Here is an 18,014-nt window from a genome sequence, read left to right on the forward strand (position 1 = left end):
TATTGGATTGCTCAGAAGGCTATATGTTGAGATGATGGCATCAGCATAAAATTGATGCCTTCTTATGATATTGCTCTAAATATAATGACATTTTAATCTGTAATTATGCCCTATATTTTTGCTGCACATTTATCTACAACACTTTTCAATACTCTGATGACATGTGATGTAGTTTTGGTAATGCAGATTTTGGTCTTCTCTCTCTTTCTCTATTTTTCTTTTATCTAGTCCAAACATGGCTGGAGATTCTAGAATCTTCATGAACCAGGACATGGAGATTGGCGTCACCCCAAGAGAGCCCAAGAAGTTTCCTAAACAAGCTCGGGATGATGTCCCAATTGCCACGGACAGAACCCGTCTCTTGGCCGCGGAAACCAAGAAGCCACGCCAACGCTACATGGAGAAAACGGGCAAGTGCAACGTACACCATGGGAATGTTCAAGAAACATACCGCTATCTCAGTGACCTCTTTACCACTTTGGTGGACCTCAAATGGCGTTTTAACCTTCTTGTGTTCACGATGGTCTACACCATCACTTGGTTGTTTTTTGGTTTCATTTGGTGGCTCATTGCCTACATTCGAGGAGACTTGGACCATGCAGAAGATGAAGACTGGATCCCTTGTGTGGACAATCTCAGTGGGTTTGTCTCGGCCTTTTTGTTTTCCATTGAGACGGAGACCACCATTGGGTATGGCCACAGGGTTATCACTGAGAAATGTCCTGAGGGCATCATTCTACTCTTGGTCCAGGCCATACTGGGATCCATCGTCAACGCATTCATGGTAGGGTGCATGTTTGTGAAGATCAGTCAACCAAAGAAGAGGGCGGAGACCCTCATGTTTTCCAACAATGCTGTGATTTCTATGAGGGATGAGAAGTTGTGTCTCATGTTCCGGGTTGGGGACCTGAGGAACTCCCACATAGTTGAAGCTTCCATTAGAGCCAAACTGATCAAGTCCAAGCAGACCAAAGAAGGGGAATTCATTCCTTTGAACCAAACGGACATTAATGTGGGCTTCGACACGGGGGATGACCGGCTGTTCCTGGTGTCGCCGCTCATCATCTCACATGAAATCAATGAGAAGAGTCCCTTTTGGGAGATGTCCCGTGCTCAGCTAGAGAAAGAGGAGTTTGAAATTGTGGTCATTTTGGAGGGGATGGTGGAAGCCACTGGTAAGACATCAATCTTAGTGCTATCAACACTAACACTTACTGATTTGTGCATATCAAGTTACCTTATATCCAGCCCACTGATCCACCCAACTCGGTATGGTCTATACTGGCTAGAAAAGGCTTCTCAAGGGTTTCAGACAGGGGTCTTTCCCAACCCTACCTGGAGGTGTCAAAGACTGAGCCTGGAATCTTCAGCACTCAAAGCAGGTGCTTTACCCATTGAGCTGCATTGCACATGAAGGTTCCAGTCAGTAATTAGCCACTAAGTCTGACAGGTCTGTCTTCCACAAAGCCCCTTTTACTGCCTCTCTTACAGCAGTTGTTCTGAGGGCCTGCCTTTAGGAGCTACAGGGCTCCGATTTTTGCAGGGTCTTAACATTCACAGCCGAGGTCTGTACAATCTTAGATATATAAGTAAAAAAATTATAGACTTTGTCGGCACTGCCAGGGGAGGGACATCTACCCCCAGGGTGACCAAGATTGCCACTGGGCAACCTCTCAGCACCCCTATCCTGCTAACACTCACCGCTTCTGCCTCTCTTCTGCCTGGTGATGGTGTCTCCACTGCCCTTGTTCCAGGTGTCAGTTGCCCAACTGGGTGTCTCCCTCAGGGGCAACAACCTACTGAGGGAGGAGGGAGAGGCAGGGCTCCCTTGTCTATTGTTTGAAATCTCGGTGGAGCCAGCTGCCCCACTATCTGGCTTGCTGTTGGTACAGCCATCTACACTCCTTCGGCAAGCAGACCATGGGGCAAGCTGCCACTGGGTTTGGTGTGCCGTCCAGGGAGGGAGGCCTCACATCACTGTTACCACCACAGCAGGAAAGCCAGCTGTCTGGCAGCTTGCCCATGTCAGGTGCTCCAGGTGAGCAGGACCCCAGCCCGGATCCTTTATATGGTAGATATAAACAAACACAACTGACTTTTTAATAATTCAGAAGAAAATTAAAATTGCTGCTGTTCTCTATAACAGCTGCAGTGTGGAGTTAAGTGTCTGTTGCAATATGATGTTGTGGGTGTTTGACAAGACTAGATTACCCTAACATGGGGGGGGGGGCTTAGACATCGGGCCCAATTTGGGACCAATTGGTCCAATTGACTTAAAGCCGGCCCTGGTTGTTCTCGCACCTTTCTTTATACCCCAAGTTGCTCAGCGCAAAGTCAGTGGTGCTTCTGAGGGGGAATCTCTCTCTCTGCCCACACCTTCCATCAACCCAGTCTTGGAAACCTCACAGAATAGCCACTCCCATGTTCTTCAAGATGTGCCTTGGCCATGGAGGCTATACTGCAGAGGAAAACAATGGGGAGATAAAGAAAGTACGGTGTATAAAACCCAATTTTTTTTTGATGCATTAAAAACGCAAAATGTAATTCTATAAACATGTCTGGTGTTGTGCTTCATGGTCTTTAGCAGAACTTTTCTGGTGCTCGCCAGCAATTGCATAAGCATTCTAGAAAGAAAATGCATGGCTAAGCGATGGTTTGCCCAATCCAGCTGTATTTATATTTTGTGCAAGAAGTTCTAACTTTCAAGGTGGACATGGATGAAAAAGTGCCACAGCAATCCTGGGAATTGCTGCTGTGACCACACTTGTGGTGTTTCCCTGGCTGGTATATTGTCATTCAAAGACCCTCAAGAGTCAGGAAGAATTTTATGAACCTGGTGCCTCTAATATGGGGTAGCCTGTTCCCAGGAGGGGGATAGGATCAGTGATAGGTTCCCAGACTTGTATGTATATAAGTATTAAGGGATGCCTTGACTCAGTGGGTTAAACCACTGAGATGACGAGCCTGTTGACCGCAGGGTTGGCAATTTGAATCCGCGTGGCAGGGTGAGCTCCCATTGCTTGTCCCAGCTCCTGCCAACCTAGCAGTTTGAAAGTATGTAAAACTTCAAGTAGATGAATAGGTACCACCTCGGTGGGAAGGTAACGGCGTTCCATGAGCTTAGGCGTTCAGGCCAGCCACATGACCACGGAAACTGTCTAACGCCGGCTCTTTGGCTTAGAAACAGAGATGAGCACTGCCCCTAGAGTTGGAAGTGACTAGGCTTAATGTGGGGGGACCTTTACCTTTACCTTTACCTATGTATGTATTGGGATCATGGCATGAAAAAGCTTGAAGATCACTGGTGTAACAGATGAGATGTTGGTTTCATAAGGACACCAAGATCCTATCATGAGTGAGACAACAGTTGAATAAGGATAGGAAATAAAAAACAGGAGTGTTATCAATCTGAGCTAAATTACTTGCAGGTCCTTTTCAGCAGTATCCTTATTACCATTTAATACATGAAAAACTGCAGTTGAGAGAAAGTGGATTTTGTCAAGTTCTGGGTTGAAATAAGCTTTGGTTCCACATCTCCCCACTACGATGTGTTGGCACTTGGACCCCTGGTTAAATTGTTCTTACTGCAGAAATGTTAGAGAATTTTTTTTCTTTTAAATTTCTCTTTAAGCTCTGTTTAGGAAGTCTTCCAGGTTACAACTACGAGTTGTTACAAAATGAGAATGAGGCAGCCATTCTACACATCACAGATGCGCTGTTCAGAAGGGGGTACATGAGATGTAGCAACCAGCACATGTCATGCCTCCCTCTCCCCTCTCCTATAAACCCAGAACCTTGTCATTGAGAGTGGAATTCTCCTTCCTGACTTCCCACAGCAGTTTAATTGCCAGTCAGGTCTATGAACCGGTGCTCAGAAAGCCAATTAAGTAGGGTTGTTAAGATGATTTTTGCAGTTGCCGTGTTGAACTCCCTTCATTAGGATTAAGAGCTACAATATAGTCTCCGATCACATAGGACTAATGAAGATAAACTAAGCAGGACTGGCGTAGCTTGAAATGGATCGCTGTGTGTGAAGGTTTTTCTTTCTTTTTTTCTCTTCTCATATATTATTATCATTTGTTCCATGCCATGTCAGTGGAAAATGGTGACTTAACAGAGCTCCATTGGCAGATTCTAGTCCCCCTGTAGCCTTGAAGAACATTGAGTGGTTTCTCTCATCACTCCCTTCCTAACCAACTTCACTGTGTTAGGATGATAAAATTTCTCACATTTATATCAGACCTTTCTTCCATTGGGAGGTTCAAGGCAGTTTATGTGGGCCTCCTATAGAGTCTTCTATCTAGGCTGCTATTTTGAAAATGTTAAAACAGAACTTAAAGTTGTAAGGTTCATAATACAAGAAGGTCCTGTTGCATCAAACTAAAGTCCAATTTAGACATGGATGTTATACTTTAGGATAGCACTTTTGGAAGAGGCATTCCCTCCTGTGGGTGAGAGAAGGGAGAATGCCTCTTTTAGGGAGGCCTTAGATTAGTGGTCCCCAAACTTACCTGGATCATGATGCCCTCTGCAAGCCTTGTCTTCCCAGCTCAGCCAGGTGCCACCATCTAGAACCTTGCAAAATCTCACAAGATCCAGGATGGCGATGCCCAAATCTCACAAGATTTAATGAGATCCAAGATAGCGGTACCCAAATCTCACAAGTTTTGGGTGCCACCATCTTGGATTTCACTGAGATTTCATGAAATCCAATATAGTGATGCCTGGGAGAACAGGTAGGTTAGTCCACCATGGATATCCTGAGGTGTCCCTGTAAGCGTGCTGCAATGAAGGCATCATGGCACACGCTTTGGGAACCCCTGGCTTATATTAAAATAAGTAAGTTTTGTAGATTTTTCAGATTTTGCTGTACAGTTGTTTTTGTTCTTTCAAAATGTTTGGAATTTGATCAGGGGTATGTGTGTGTTTCATACATTCACGGATATGGTTCCTGTCAACAAATGAATGAAGTAAGCACAAAATGTACAAAAATATCACTGTGGCTCAGTCTTCAGAGATTGTCAAAATCTGATTGTTATGACATGCTGTCTCTGAGTGATTGCTACTGGGGGAAAAAGTGAAATAATCATTTTCCATCAAAAGCTGATATTGAATATCAAATATTTGATTAACATGCACCAAATATTTGCACATCCAGAGACTATTCAGATAATTTCATGGGGCCCATTCTATCACAGCTTCGTACTAGATCATGAAACAGGCTTGTGAATGGTTTAAATTCATAAGGGACATGTCCTAATACTGTCTTTACATTAGGCTTGGATGATATCAGCCCCTCTGTGGCAGTGGTATAGCTAATGATCATGTGACCCAGTGCCGAGCTCAAAATGATGCCACGGAAGTGACATCATGTCTGGGCTTTTGAAAAAGTGGAAATGGGGAAAAATCCACTACTCCCCATAGCAGCTCTCCGCCTACTTGCTCTGCCACCTTCCTCCAAGCTCCCCCCATATTAACATTCTTTCTATGCTGTATCATAACACCTAATTGGAACAACCAATCTCATCCATCTGTTCTGAGTTAAGAAAATCCAGTTTTTGTTACATAATGCAATTGCGTTTTTATTTTCTGATTATTTGGCTGCAACTTTTCATAGACTAGAGCAGGGGTGTCAAACATAATGCCCAGGGGCCGGATACAACCCTTGGAAGCTTTTTATACGGCCCTCAGACTTTCAGCTGCTGAGCACTGCTGAGGTGTTACTGCTGAAAGGGCAGCCCACATGATAATTGGGCTCTCCCATATTTTGAAATATGATCAAGATGTATATATGTTCTCTTTTTTTATTTGCAGCTCATGAGTTCCTAAGTGAGAAAAAAGTGTTTATTTTTGGTTATGACCTGTTTAATGACATCACTGCTTGCCTAATGACATCACTTCCGGTCCTCAGCAGGCATCATGAATGCTATGTGGCCCTCTGTATGAAATGATTTTGACACCCCTAGACTAGAGATATTTTGATGTTGTTCATTTCATTGCAGATTAAATTCTGCATCGAACGGTTTATAACATGATGATGTTATTTGAAAATACCAAGGTTTTTACCATTTTGGTCACTAGTGCCAAGTTCAGGTTCTTGCCCCCCTAAAAATGGTTGCCCTGTACAATTGCTACCCCCTGTACCCCCTTAACTATGCCACTGCTCTGTGGTTTCCCAGCTTAAAGAGCTCTGTGCTCAACCGGAAAAAAAATAGACTTCTAGAAGCAAAATAACCAGCATCTAAATATCAGTTCACTCAGTCTGAGCCTTGAGCATGTTCAGCTTCTCCTGAATTTTTTCATGAATGACTTGCCTGATTCAGGTTTTTTCCCTCCCTTCATTCTTCAGTCGTCATTCCATATGTTGGAACAGTCTGCGTATCATCTCAGATTTTATGGCAGATACAGTTTACTTCCGAATCCTCCCACCCAACCTGTGTCGTGTTGACAATTAGCCAGCTACAGTCTGTATGGTGATACTGACAACATTTATAAATAACGGATTCCATAGATTAATTTTTGCTGTTCACAATACATGTTTTTGTTACAAGTTGACCACCTTTACTCTCAGAATCTTTCTCTGTCTGCGTACATCATGAAACGTACTATGATGTTCAGATGCAATTATGCCCCATTCTAGCAAGTTTCTATTGGATCAGTCCAATGAGGTTGGTAGCCGTTGTTGTCAGATGTGTAGAAACAGGAATGGCACAACTGAGGATACCACCTGATGCCACCCTGGGTCTGCCAAGGAGACACCCATTCTTTGGTTCAAGCAGCACTGGCCAGCAGACTGGATAAGGTCCTTTTTCCATGTGCAAGCATAAGGCCTCTGGGATTATCTCTTCTATGAGATAGATTTTGGATTCTTCCAGTGGTAGTGAACCAAGGTTCAGCCAGCAGGGTTTTTACAGTAGACGGGATTTCCATAAAAAGTAAGGAGGATTTCAGAGTGTGATTGGAGCTGCACTCCTTGTTTGCGTCTCAATTCCTTTGTCCTTGGGTTTGAGAAGGTCTGAATTAATAGCAAAAGAAGAAGAAAAAAACTTATCACAGAATGTGTCATGGGTTAAGATTTCTCTATCTCCCTGTCAAGTACACACGCTGTACAGACATACATACATGTATGTATGCATGTATTTGAACAGCTACATTTCTTCCCAGTTTAGTGCAGTGATTCCCAAACTGGTGGGTTGCGACCCACCAGGGGAACAGGAAGCAGTCCGTTCCCCCTTAAGGGGAGTGACCAAGCACTGATGGCAGCAGCAGCATTGCTGAGGTCACGATGGTGCCATGATTGTTGTAGTGCTGTGGCCACCCCCACAAATGCTTACCGGAGTTCCCAACTTCCTTGCAGAAGTTTGGGAACCACTGCTTTAGTGCACGGCATGACCCAGTGCCTCTGCTTAGATCCTTGCCGTCTCTTGAGCGCCAAATCCCTAGGGCCATTTTTCAAGCTGGTGCAATGCTCAGAAAAATTAGAATCCCACCATCTCCCTCCAGCATGGAAATCAAAGTGAACCAAGGGTGGATGAGCTCTCCTCCGGATGGAATGCGCTAAATTAATTGGGAACTGAGTCCTGACTACTTTTTGAAGTCAGAAGAGAAACAGTATTGACTTTTTCAGAGGCTGAGGTTTGAGTTCCATTAATTAGTGGAAATGGGGTACTAATTTCTACAACCATTGAAAATCACACTTTGGAGTCTTTGATGCTAATGAAGGACACACACTCCCTAATTAGTGACATGATCATTGGAATATTAATAACCCCCCCTTTTATTTGGGCACTCCTACTATCCAGTGCCCATCCCCCCCCTTGCCTTGAGAGGCAACTTTCTTTCATCTTGCTGGTCTCCTCTCTGTACGAGCGCACCGGCCTTTCCTTCAAAAGGTGGTAGAAATGATCTCCAAAATGAATAAATAGGTGCAGTCTGAATTTCAGTGGACAGAACTTTTGCTAGAGCTTTAAAGCGTATTGAGCTTGTTACATTTTTAGCCTGTTAAAAGGACAGATTTGTAACATTTGCCCAAATGCAATCACATACCATGGGAGCATTGAGTCTAATACAATATATGAAAAATAAAATATACATTGAAATGAATGGGGACCGACCTGAAACTGGCTCACGACCCACCTCTTGGGTTTTAACCCACAGTTTGAGAAATGCTGCTCTAAGATGTCGTATGGGGTTGTTAAATTGGTGTGTGTGTGTGTGTGTGATGGGTGTATTGGTGTTAAAAATGCTTGTGCCCCCAGGACGCCAGATGACTTAGCTATGCCACTGGATGCACCACATACAATCTAAGAGGCAACTAGGAACATAAGAACAGCCCCACTGGATCAGGCCATAGGCCCATCTAGTCCAGCTTCCTGTATCTCACAGCGGCCCACCAAATGCCCCAGGGAGCACACCAGATAACAAGAGACCGCATCCTGGTGCTCTCCCTTGCATCTGGCATTCTGACATAACCCATTTCTAAAATCAGGAGGTTGCGCATACACATCATGGCTTGTACCCCGTAATGGATTTTTCCTCCAGAAACTTGTCCAATCCCCTTTTAAAGGCGTCTAGGCTAGACGCCAGCACCACATCCTGTGGCAAGGAGTTCCACAGACTGACCACACGCTGAGTAAAGAAATATTTTCTTTTGTCTGTCCTAACCCACCCAACACTCAATTTTAGTGGATGTCCCCTGGTTCTGGTGTTATGTGAGAGTGTAAAGAGCATCTCCCTATCCACTCTGTCCATCCCCTGCATAATTTTGTATGTCTCAATCATGTCCCCCCTCAGGCATCTCTTTTCCCTGTTCCCCTCAGTTTCCCTGTTTCCCTGTTATGCACTGTTCCCCTCAGTGCATAACAAAGCTCTGTTTTTCTGCTTTTCCACCTCTGTTGTTGTCCTCCTCCTTGGCCAAGGAATAATTAACCAGAAAAACGAGAAATGCATTAACAAGCGCAGGCTGGCGCGGAGGCAGCCTCCAAGCTGGGCTCTTAGTGGAGTCGGAAGCGAGGGCCAGGCTCTGTTGTTTTCCAAGGGATGTCAAGGTTGCCAGGCAGTACATCCTTGTATGATTAACTCCAGCGCACATGTGCTAAAAAGGAAGACCTGAATGGCATTATGGAGCAATTACAAGTTGCTTCAATGGTGCCGGGCTCTGTGTCCCCCTGGGGTTACAAAAAAAGCGGCTTCTGCAGGAAGCCAACTGAACACAGCATTTGGTCGGTGAAAGCTTTCCATTGTTCCTGTCTTAATTGAATGCTTACAGTCAGAGAGGAGTGCAAATCGTCTGAGGAGATTCAAAGCAGGACTGAGGTGCTCCCTTAGATACGAGAGCAGTTCCAAGAACTGATGGCAAAGGCAGCGTTCAGGTCGGCTGTCTGAGGCTGGGAGGGGAGTCCTTTCTCTCTGCCCTGCATTTTGTCCTTTTTGCTGTTGGTTTCGTCTCGGGCCGCCAGGAGGGCAGACGGATCTATACCGAGGCCCAGGCTGGCTTGTCAGAATTCAAATGTCAAAACGACCCCCTGCTAACTCAGACACCTCTTTCTACTGGCTCTCAAAAAGGCAGACAGATGGAGGCAAGATAATGGTCACCCTTCTAGAATCTGTCACTCCAAGCGTCTGCTTTGTGTCACTTCGCGGTATGGTTGGCTGTGCCTTGGTTACTAGTAGCAAGGGGAGAGTGCTCTTATTGACAAAGAGCAAAAATTTATTTTGTTGTGTTCCTTGCATGTCGGTGCCATGAGTCTAATTTTGTTGCATTTATTATTTCAACTACAGGTTGTACCTCGTTATTCACTGGGGTTCTGTTCTGGATCCCTCAGTGGATTAAAAAATATCAGTGGATACCAAATCAGTGGATAAATAGCCTTAAAGATCCACTTCCGGGTTTCTCGCTCCTCTGTTGTTGCCCCAGAATGCATTGGTATAGATGCTATACTGTATTCAGTCACTAGATGGGGTGAATAATGGAATCTAGTCGAATGAAATTATAATTATTTAACAGCATGAAGGTGGGAAATTTATTTTTTTTAAATTGAATTGTGAAATTTTTTTGAAATTGAATTTTGGTGCTTTTCCCCTTATCACAAGACATTTAAAGGTGGTATCAGTGGTGAGGCAAATCAGTGGCTACCAAATCAGTGGGTTATGTGACGCGACCTGTATTGCAGCAATATACGTCTTTACACAGGCACACACACAACTGAAAAGTGAAGTGGCATAAAAATTGTCCCAGGGATTAAGTGATAAATAATTGTGTTGAATGTGGCTGAGGCTGCAATCCTATGCAAACTTTCCTGGGAGTAAGTCCTTTTGAAACTCAGTGGAACTTACTTCTGAGTAGACACACATAGGATTGTGCTGTGAGATCATAGTTGCCAGTGACCAATGTTTTTGCAGTCACGTTATTAGCTAATAACCCAAGAATGTATTTGAACGAGATATGAATGACTGTAAAGTACCAGTAAAATGGGACATTGGAAAATATGTCTTGCGTGTGTTGAGATGAGGGTGGGAGGTGTCCCAGTTCCCCCCTTCATGTGCCCAGTAGGGTTGCCATCCCTCCAGGATTGGCCTGGAGTCCCCAAGAATCAGCACGAATCTCTTGGCAACTCCTGAAGGCAGCCTTGGAGATTTTAACAGGGACTTTGGGAATCTTCAAATATTGCATCATATTGGGGGGAGAATCCAAGCAGCGCTACCCCTAGAATTTGTCAGTTGTGTCACTAGGTTTTACATTACCTGGAGTGGAAGGCCAGTGCGTCATCCACATGGAAGACCTCCTTCCGTGCAGTGGGTGGGGTAATGCCCTGTAGTGATGCATCCATTACCCTACCACCCTACTGATTTTTTGGGGGCTATAACTTTTGATAGAAAGGCAGCTAGCATGCCTGTATGGGAAAGCTAGCAATGATTGCCATTGCTGGCCCCCTATCAGCTGGCAGCAGGGCTTGCTGCCAGCTGATTGGCTGGCTGGCATTGGGGGGCAGGACAACTGAGCCTGATCTAGGGTGCAGGCGCTAGACCTGGCTCAGTTCATTTCAGCATGGTTTAGTCCATTGCATTCTGAATGAAAATGTCCATCGAATGATATATAAAATGATGGTATTAATAAAAAAAAATACCATGCTACAAAAAATTTTGGCCAGTAGTGATGTCACCCCCTCCCCCGTGCACATCACCCGGCATGTCCCACACCCCTCTAGCAACACCACCCCTAGCAACTTCTAATCACTTAGAAAGCGGGGTGAGCGTGTGAAAATTGGGCATCAGTCTAAAAATGGAATACGCACCGGGACTTTCCTGGGAGGAGCCCAACGGACGAAGCAAGTCTTTGGGTTGCAGTGGTTTTGGCTAATGCCAGCCTAGTGGAGGGATTGGCGGTGTTCGGAGTCACACCAGAATCAGGATTCATCGTGACCCACTAACACAAAGGACATTTCATTCCTTGCCAAGTTTCCTGCTTCCTTCTCAGTGCCTACTCGTCCAGTTCAGAACATTGTGGATTCACTTTTCTCCTCTAGCATGACTTTTTTTTCGGGCAGCCTCTGCACTTCCTGCACTTGCTGGTAGCCAGAATACCATGAGGAAAGCTGTTGTTGTTTCTGTCTGCCTGAGAGCCTGCAATAACAGGTTTTCTCTGACAGGCTGTTAAAGAGATCTGAGTCCAGCTTTAAATACAGGAAAGGGTTCCCTCTCTCTCTTTCTCTCCCTTCCACCTCCTTGAGAAAGAGGCTTTGTTTTTAAGCCCCCCACTCCTCTGAGCGAGGGAGAAGGGATTACTCAAGGATTCTGTTGTCTCTTGCAAAATTTGGTTTTCTTACCAAATAGACCGGTGGAACACAGGTGAAGGTGAGCAGCTTGTAGACTCCTACAAGGCAGCTGTTTGGTTGACCCATCTCAAATTCTGAGAGCAAGCTTGTGCACCCTCCCAGATTTCTTGCCACTCTCAGAGTCGCCCTCCGTCTGTCTCCACTTCACTTCACATGGCTGCCCTACATAGGCCCCTCTCTTCAGCTGAGGGACCCCTCAAGCCACTCCTGGTGGCTTTTCCAAATTCCAGACCAGGGGTGGTGTCCAAAGTTGGCAAGGCTGACCCCAAACTCTCAGTCTGGTGGCAACCATAATTCCCAATGGGCAATCTGCTAGATGCAAAGAAGCTCTTATATTTAGCAAGGGGAGAGCAACTGTCCCTCTTTGCCCCAGCCTGGCAGCTTTAACAGTGGCTGTTGCCAGTATCTCTTCTGCATCCGGCTGTAAGCCTTTGGGGGACAGGGAACCATTTATTGATTTATTTTTGCTATGTAAACAACTCTGTGAATAACTTTTAGTTGAAAAGCAGTTTTTAAATATTCTGAATAAGAATTAGCTGGGCGGCATGTGGGTTCTAATTCAGGTTCTCGGGAACCTGGCACCTGCACTGTTCCAACACTGCAAAGCTGTGAAGATCGCAAGGTGACTTTGGACAAGTCAAGTTTCTTTTCATCCAGTCTACCTCACAGGATTGTAATGAGGAAAAAATGGGAGGAAAGACATTGCTTCTATGCAGTGGTGTAGCGTGAGCAGGGCGCAAGGGGTACATTGCCCTGGGTACCATGTTGGGGGGGTGTCCAGAAATGCCTTCTGGTTGCGTTCAGTTGTGCTGTGGTGCAGGGAGGCCATGCACAGTCTCTCCAGGCCTCAGAAAGACTCCAAAAGACACTTCTGGTTTTTTGCAAAACAAAACCTAGAAATGCCTTTCTTAGACTGGGGGTGCAGGTATTAAAAAAAAAAAAAAATTGGTCCTATGTGCCAGATGCCCTAGTGTGCCACTGCTCCTGTACTGCCTTGAGATCCTTGGAATAAGAAGGGGGCTAAACATGTAACAAAACATGTAACATGCCAGACATGTTTATGTCTGGCAAAGGCAGGGGAGATCTGTTACCATCCTGCCCTATCCCAGAGGCATCTGACCAGCCACTATGGAAAATAGGAAACTGGACTGGATGGGGGTGATCCAGCAAGGGTCTTTTTATGCTGTGTTCTACTAACTTTTGTTTCTACCCATACTGGGCACTGGAAAGGTAGAATTCCTGTAATACGGTGACTCAAGCTGTGAGCCGTGCCTCCCCAGGGAGCCACGGAAACTAGCCAAGGGAGCCATAGATAGGGTTTTGCAAAATACCCGTCTTCCTATACAGTGCATAGGATTGTAGCCCTAATGTAGAGTCATGGCCAAATGGTCCGGTAGGTCAAAGGAGCCACTAGTTGAAAAAGTTTGGGAACCGCTGCAGGTTTATACAGTCAAGAAATAGCTAGTGTACTTATTGAGTAGGGAGGAAAATGTGAAAGAGTCCTGAGGTTCAGCAACAGAACTGAACGAGGACCATCATATGCGATTAAACCGATCCTTTCATGCGTGCAGATATTTTTCTGGTTGCCGAAAGGCATGGCCAGTTCATTGGACAGTTGTGCTTTTTGTTGAAACATTAGATCCCTTTTGATGAAGCTTGTTAAGCAAAGGCTTTTTCCATGTCCTGAAGCAATCAGGTGTGGAAGCAACACCAAAGGAGGGGGGGGGCTGAGCAGGAACATCAAAGTAGCCTTTTAACGCGGTACCTTTTTTGTTTCTTCTCCAATTCCATTCGATGGTCTTCTTCTCTTTCCTTTTCTTAATCTAGGAATGACTTGCCAGGCACGAAGCTCTTACATGGACAAGGAAGTGCTCTGGGGACATCGTTTCACCCCTGTGCTGACCCTGGAGAAGGACTTCTACGAAGTGGACTACAACAGTTTCCATAGCACATACGAAACCAACACACCCGTGTGCTGTGCCAAAGAACTGGCAGAGTCTTTTAAGGAGGGGCGTCTCCTCAATCACCTGCCCAGTGCCAACCCTCTGAGCGGAGGGGACACTGAGAAGACAAGGGAAGGAGAGGGAGAAGATCAGGAAGAGGAGAACCTCAGGGAGAAGGGCGAGAACAAAGATGGTGGCCTGGACCCAGTGGAGCTGAATGGAAGCAATGGGACGGCGGGAGAAGTGAAGGACAGCATGTCCTTATAACACAAACACTTGCTGAACTATACACAATCCAGGTGCATCTATCGTGACAGAGGCATAAGTGTCCTAGTGGGATGACAAGGGAACAGTGACCTAGAGGACAATGCTTTTGTTCCCAGATGTATCGCTGAACTCAGACGGGCCGCTTTATGTATCTGGGCCCTCTTCTCTCCATTCTGCAAAAGTGGAGGTTACTACAGGGACTGACTCACCATTCTGAGATCCATGGACTAAAAAAAATGTACTAGATGATGTTGATAATGATTAAGATTAAGACTGACATTTCACTGTTGGCTTCTTGAAGTGCGTCTCTCCAAGTGGAGGGAAGGTATCTTTTTTTATTATTATTTAAAGAAAAAATCCTGTTCAGTAAAAGGAATGTAGCTTACAACAGTTTTCCTCCTTTAAATGTGGTGCACTGTAGACTAACTATTGAATAAAAAGCGCAAAGCAAAGCCAGCTGGGAATCTTCTGTATCCGGCAAGGACTTCCTTGCACTTCCTGTGTGACCGTAGCTCAATTGGTGTTTGTTCTCCTGGATTCTATCCTCTGAGAATTCAATCCTGGTGGGCCAAAATCCACAAATCAGACAATAGAACAGAGACAATAGATTTTAAAAGACAATAGATTTTTAAAAGTGGCCCTTTCAGATCTTCCCTTGTGCTTAAATGCCTTATGCAAACTGCAAAAGCAACCAGTAAGATTCTATCCCAGTTCATTGAGAAATCCAGTTGCTTTTCACCTGAGGGTTTTTGTTTTATCTAAGGCGGTGGTTTCCAAACTTTTGAGCGCCACAGCCCATCTTGTGCTCCATGTGGGTAGCAACACAATGCTCAAATCAGCCCCCAAAAGCCTTCCTTGGAGTCTACAGAGGCTGCTTCTGGTCACACACTGGCTTTTGAAAACTTCATTGGATTTTAGTGTAATATGTTCTCTCTTCATCCTTGCTCTGAAAACTCCTGCCAAGCTTGTTGCTGCTTGTCAGCAAGGGAAAGGAATCAAGTGCTATATTTGCTCAGTCTTGGTTCATTCATTCACACATTTTTCTTCTCCCTTTTCCCCTTTTGCTTGCACCTTGTCATACCATTTCCGATTGTCTCCAGTATAACTCTTATCGGTTTGGAGCTCTAACAAGTGACACAGATTCTGATTGAGGCTGACATCTCTCTTCTGTGCAGGAAGGGTTGTGGAGGCATCAGAGATTGGGGAAATTTTACTAGCCTTGCCTTAGCAGGGAAGAGGGCTGGCCTTAGGGCGATTCAACTGACTGGATGGAACTGGGGCCCTGCACCCCACACTGCAGGCACTGGTTTGATCTGTAGCTGAATCTCCGGCATGGAATCTTCCATGCCGGAGTGTCCGCTACATTGCACAGCAAGCAGAGCCCCTGGGTCTAAATGGCTCAAAATGCCCCCCCCCCTGCGGAAGCAGTCAGTGGTGACATCATCATGTCACTGCCAGGTGCTGTGCTTTGTGTGGGGCTCCATTGCTCCCCTCCCCCGCTTGTTGCTACAGTTCAGTATCAGGCCCTGCTGCTTCCAAGGCTGATCCTGGCAGGGAGTCTAGGGTTGGCTACCAGCATGCTCTGCTATTTTCCTTATTTGCTTTTCTAAGTGCATGACAAGAAGTACTAGTTGCCTACAAACATGCCTACTTTCTACTGCAGACTAGGTTAAAAGGAAGCCATTGGGCAATGGAAGTAGAAAAGGCATAGAGTCCAATTTCTCCCCAAGCACCATAGTGAGTCTCCATACTTCCTCCCTCCAACTCATCTGTCTTGCTGATCTTTTGCAGGCAGGCAGTGGAATGGAAGAAGGGAAGCCTCTCTCCCCCATCCTCTTGTGCCTGCCATGTTTCTAGAGTTGTGTGCCAGGTACCAGGAAATAGAGTTTTTGACTGGGAAATGTAGTTTTCCACTGTTTGTGTCAGGATAGCAGTGAAGATAAATGGGACCCCAGTTCAACGTTCCTGTGCTGATGCGGCCGTGCCAATAGGGTGTGTGCTGCATCCAGCAGTGGTGTTGGAGGGGTCATCATGGAAACCTCCTCAAGGTAAGGGAACATTTGTGCCTGCATAGTAGCTGCACCAGTGCTGGAAAGTTGAATAGGTTTGGACTTTGGGAAGAATACAGGAACAATGAACTTGCTCCAGCTCAGATTAAAATTCAAGTCAGAGAAGAATTTCTGGGGCTGAGCTGCTGAACTCGTATTTGTGACAACCCTTACAGGATGCCCAGGTTCTTTTTCCTAAGCCAGAAAATACAACATGCAGTGACTTCATCAGTTGCCAACAAGCCATTCCTACAAGACATCCCCCCCCCCAAAAAAAAACCATTTATGGAAATAAGAGACATGGATGTGCCTCCCATGGGGATAAAATACACAGTGCTGAAACAGGCCTGTTGGGACACTGTGATGAGATGTATCTCCAAGCGAACTGTTTTTCTCCCATTCCTTCCAGGTGTTATTGGAGAAAAGAGATCTGCTAAAAATATAACCAGTGCCTCCTGTTGTTTCTCAGAGATCTGAAGCATGTGCGGTGTGCATCCAGGGACACTTCCTGGGAATTTCTGCCTGCACAGAAATGTGCTAACTGGAAGAACACCAGTGCATTGTCTCCACTTCTGAGCTGTTGTGGGAATGCAACTAAAAGGATGACAGTAAGGTACAAAATCCAACCGGAGAAATACAGCAATCTAGTTGGAGAGTAGTTAGAGTTAAATTTGTTTCTCAGATGCTCTACTCTACCTCTGGATTGCTCAATTTTTCAGGTGGACCCTGAGAAACAAGTGAATTGCTGAAGCAATAGCTATGTTGCCAAGGCAGAGGCAATTTCGTAGTGCGGAGAGGTGCACTTGAGCTCTAGGTGAGAAGCAGGCTTGTCCAGTAAAATTCATCACATGAGTGCTGGAAAGGCTCAGGCGTGCTGTGCAATCAACAGGGAAGTCAGTCTTAGAGCTTCCACTGGGATTGGCAAGTGCCTAGAAGATGAAGCCTGCTGGTTTAAATGACTCATCCAGGTCAAAATCCTTAATCCAAGAATGAGAAGCCAGATGCTTCCAGGCTGTTCATGGACAGGTCACAGGTAATGATTTTACTGACATGAACATGCCAGAAAATGAAATCCTTTGAAAGCCGCATAAACTAGTAGCCAATACCACATCTCCTGTCGAGGCTCTCCTTCAAGGGGAGAAGGAATGGGGTGTTGCAGACATCGCAGCGAGTACTCCTTCTCTGGGGAGAACACAGAAGTGATGTCATCTGACATGATGTCACATAATCACATGTGTGTTAGGCCTCTGAGCACACAAATGCACATGCATGTACATACGCAACCGTCCACTTCAGCAGTTGAGAAGGGGAAAGGAAAGTTGTTCTGACTCCTATTTTTCAGAAACCTCTTGCAGTTTCTACAATGGTAGAAGTCTGCACCAGCCCTGCAAGCCCTTACATCAATATAATTTATTTCAAAGGCTACCCCTCAGAAAGGGGGCTTACAAATGGAATGAATTGGGGCTCTTATCTTAGACCTTCTACATGGAACCTGAGTTCTGTCTTATCATGCACAAACATGGAGTGGGGACAGGTGCAACGCACATCTGCAGAAACTGGGAACTTTTAAATTCGTTTGAGGCAAGTGCACGCAGATTAATAAGCAGGGAAGGAAGAGGAAGCGGCCTGCCCGCGCAACTGATAAAGAAGCATCGAACCAAATGAAGGGGGCTCTTTCCATAGGCAGGTCCATGGAGTTCATTTAATTAAGCCACATACAGTCCATCTAAAGAGATGTCAGAAAAGGCTAGACCAGGGTCAGGAACAAAGGCTGCTTTAATTACCAACAGTGCATTCGGTTGGTATTGAATGTGGCGGAGTCTCATTTGACATTGAAAACAAAAAAATTATTTAAGTCGCAATTGAATGGAACAAAACACTGTTCCATTCTATGTTTTAGAGGCCTCTCTTTCCACAAACAC

The 18,014-nt window shown here is 45.4% G+C and overlaps 1 protein-coding gene across 1 annotated transcript; it reads left to right on the top strand.

Annotated features, from left to right (window-relative positions):
* The first annotated feature begins 205 nt into the window (after positions 1-205).
* KCNJ5 (potassium inwardly rectifying channel subfamily J member 5) lies at positions 206-14,044 on the top strand. Its single transcript, XM_066639373.1, has 2 exons — positions 206-1,175; positions 13,662-14,044. The coding sequence occupies exons 1-2, from the start codon at positions 236-238 to the stop codon at positions 14,042-14,044; spliced, it is 1,323 nt and encodes a 440-aa protein (XP_066495470.1). The 5' UTR covers positions 206-235.
* Positions 14,045-18,014: the final 3,970 nt, after the last annotated feature.

Source organism: Tiliqua scincoides, chromosome 11 (genome assembly GCF_035046505.1).
Source record: "Tiliqua scincoides isolate rTilSci1 chromosome 11, rTilSci1.hap2, whole genome shotgun sequence".
In the NCBI taxonomy this organism is placed as follows: domain Eukaryota; kingdom Metazoa; phylum Chordata; class Lepidosauria; order Squamata; family Scincidae; genus Tiliqua; species Tiliqua scincoides.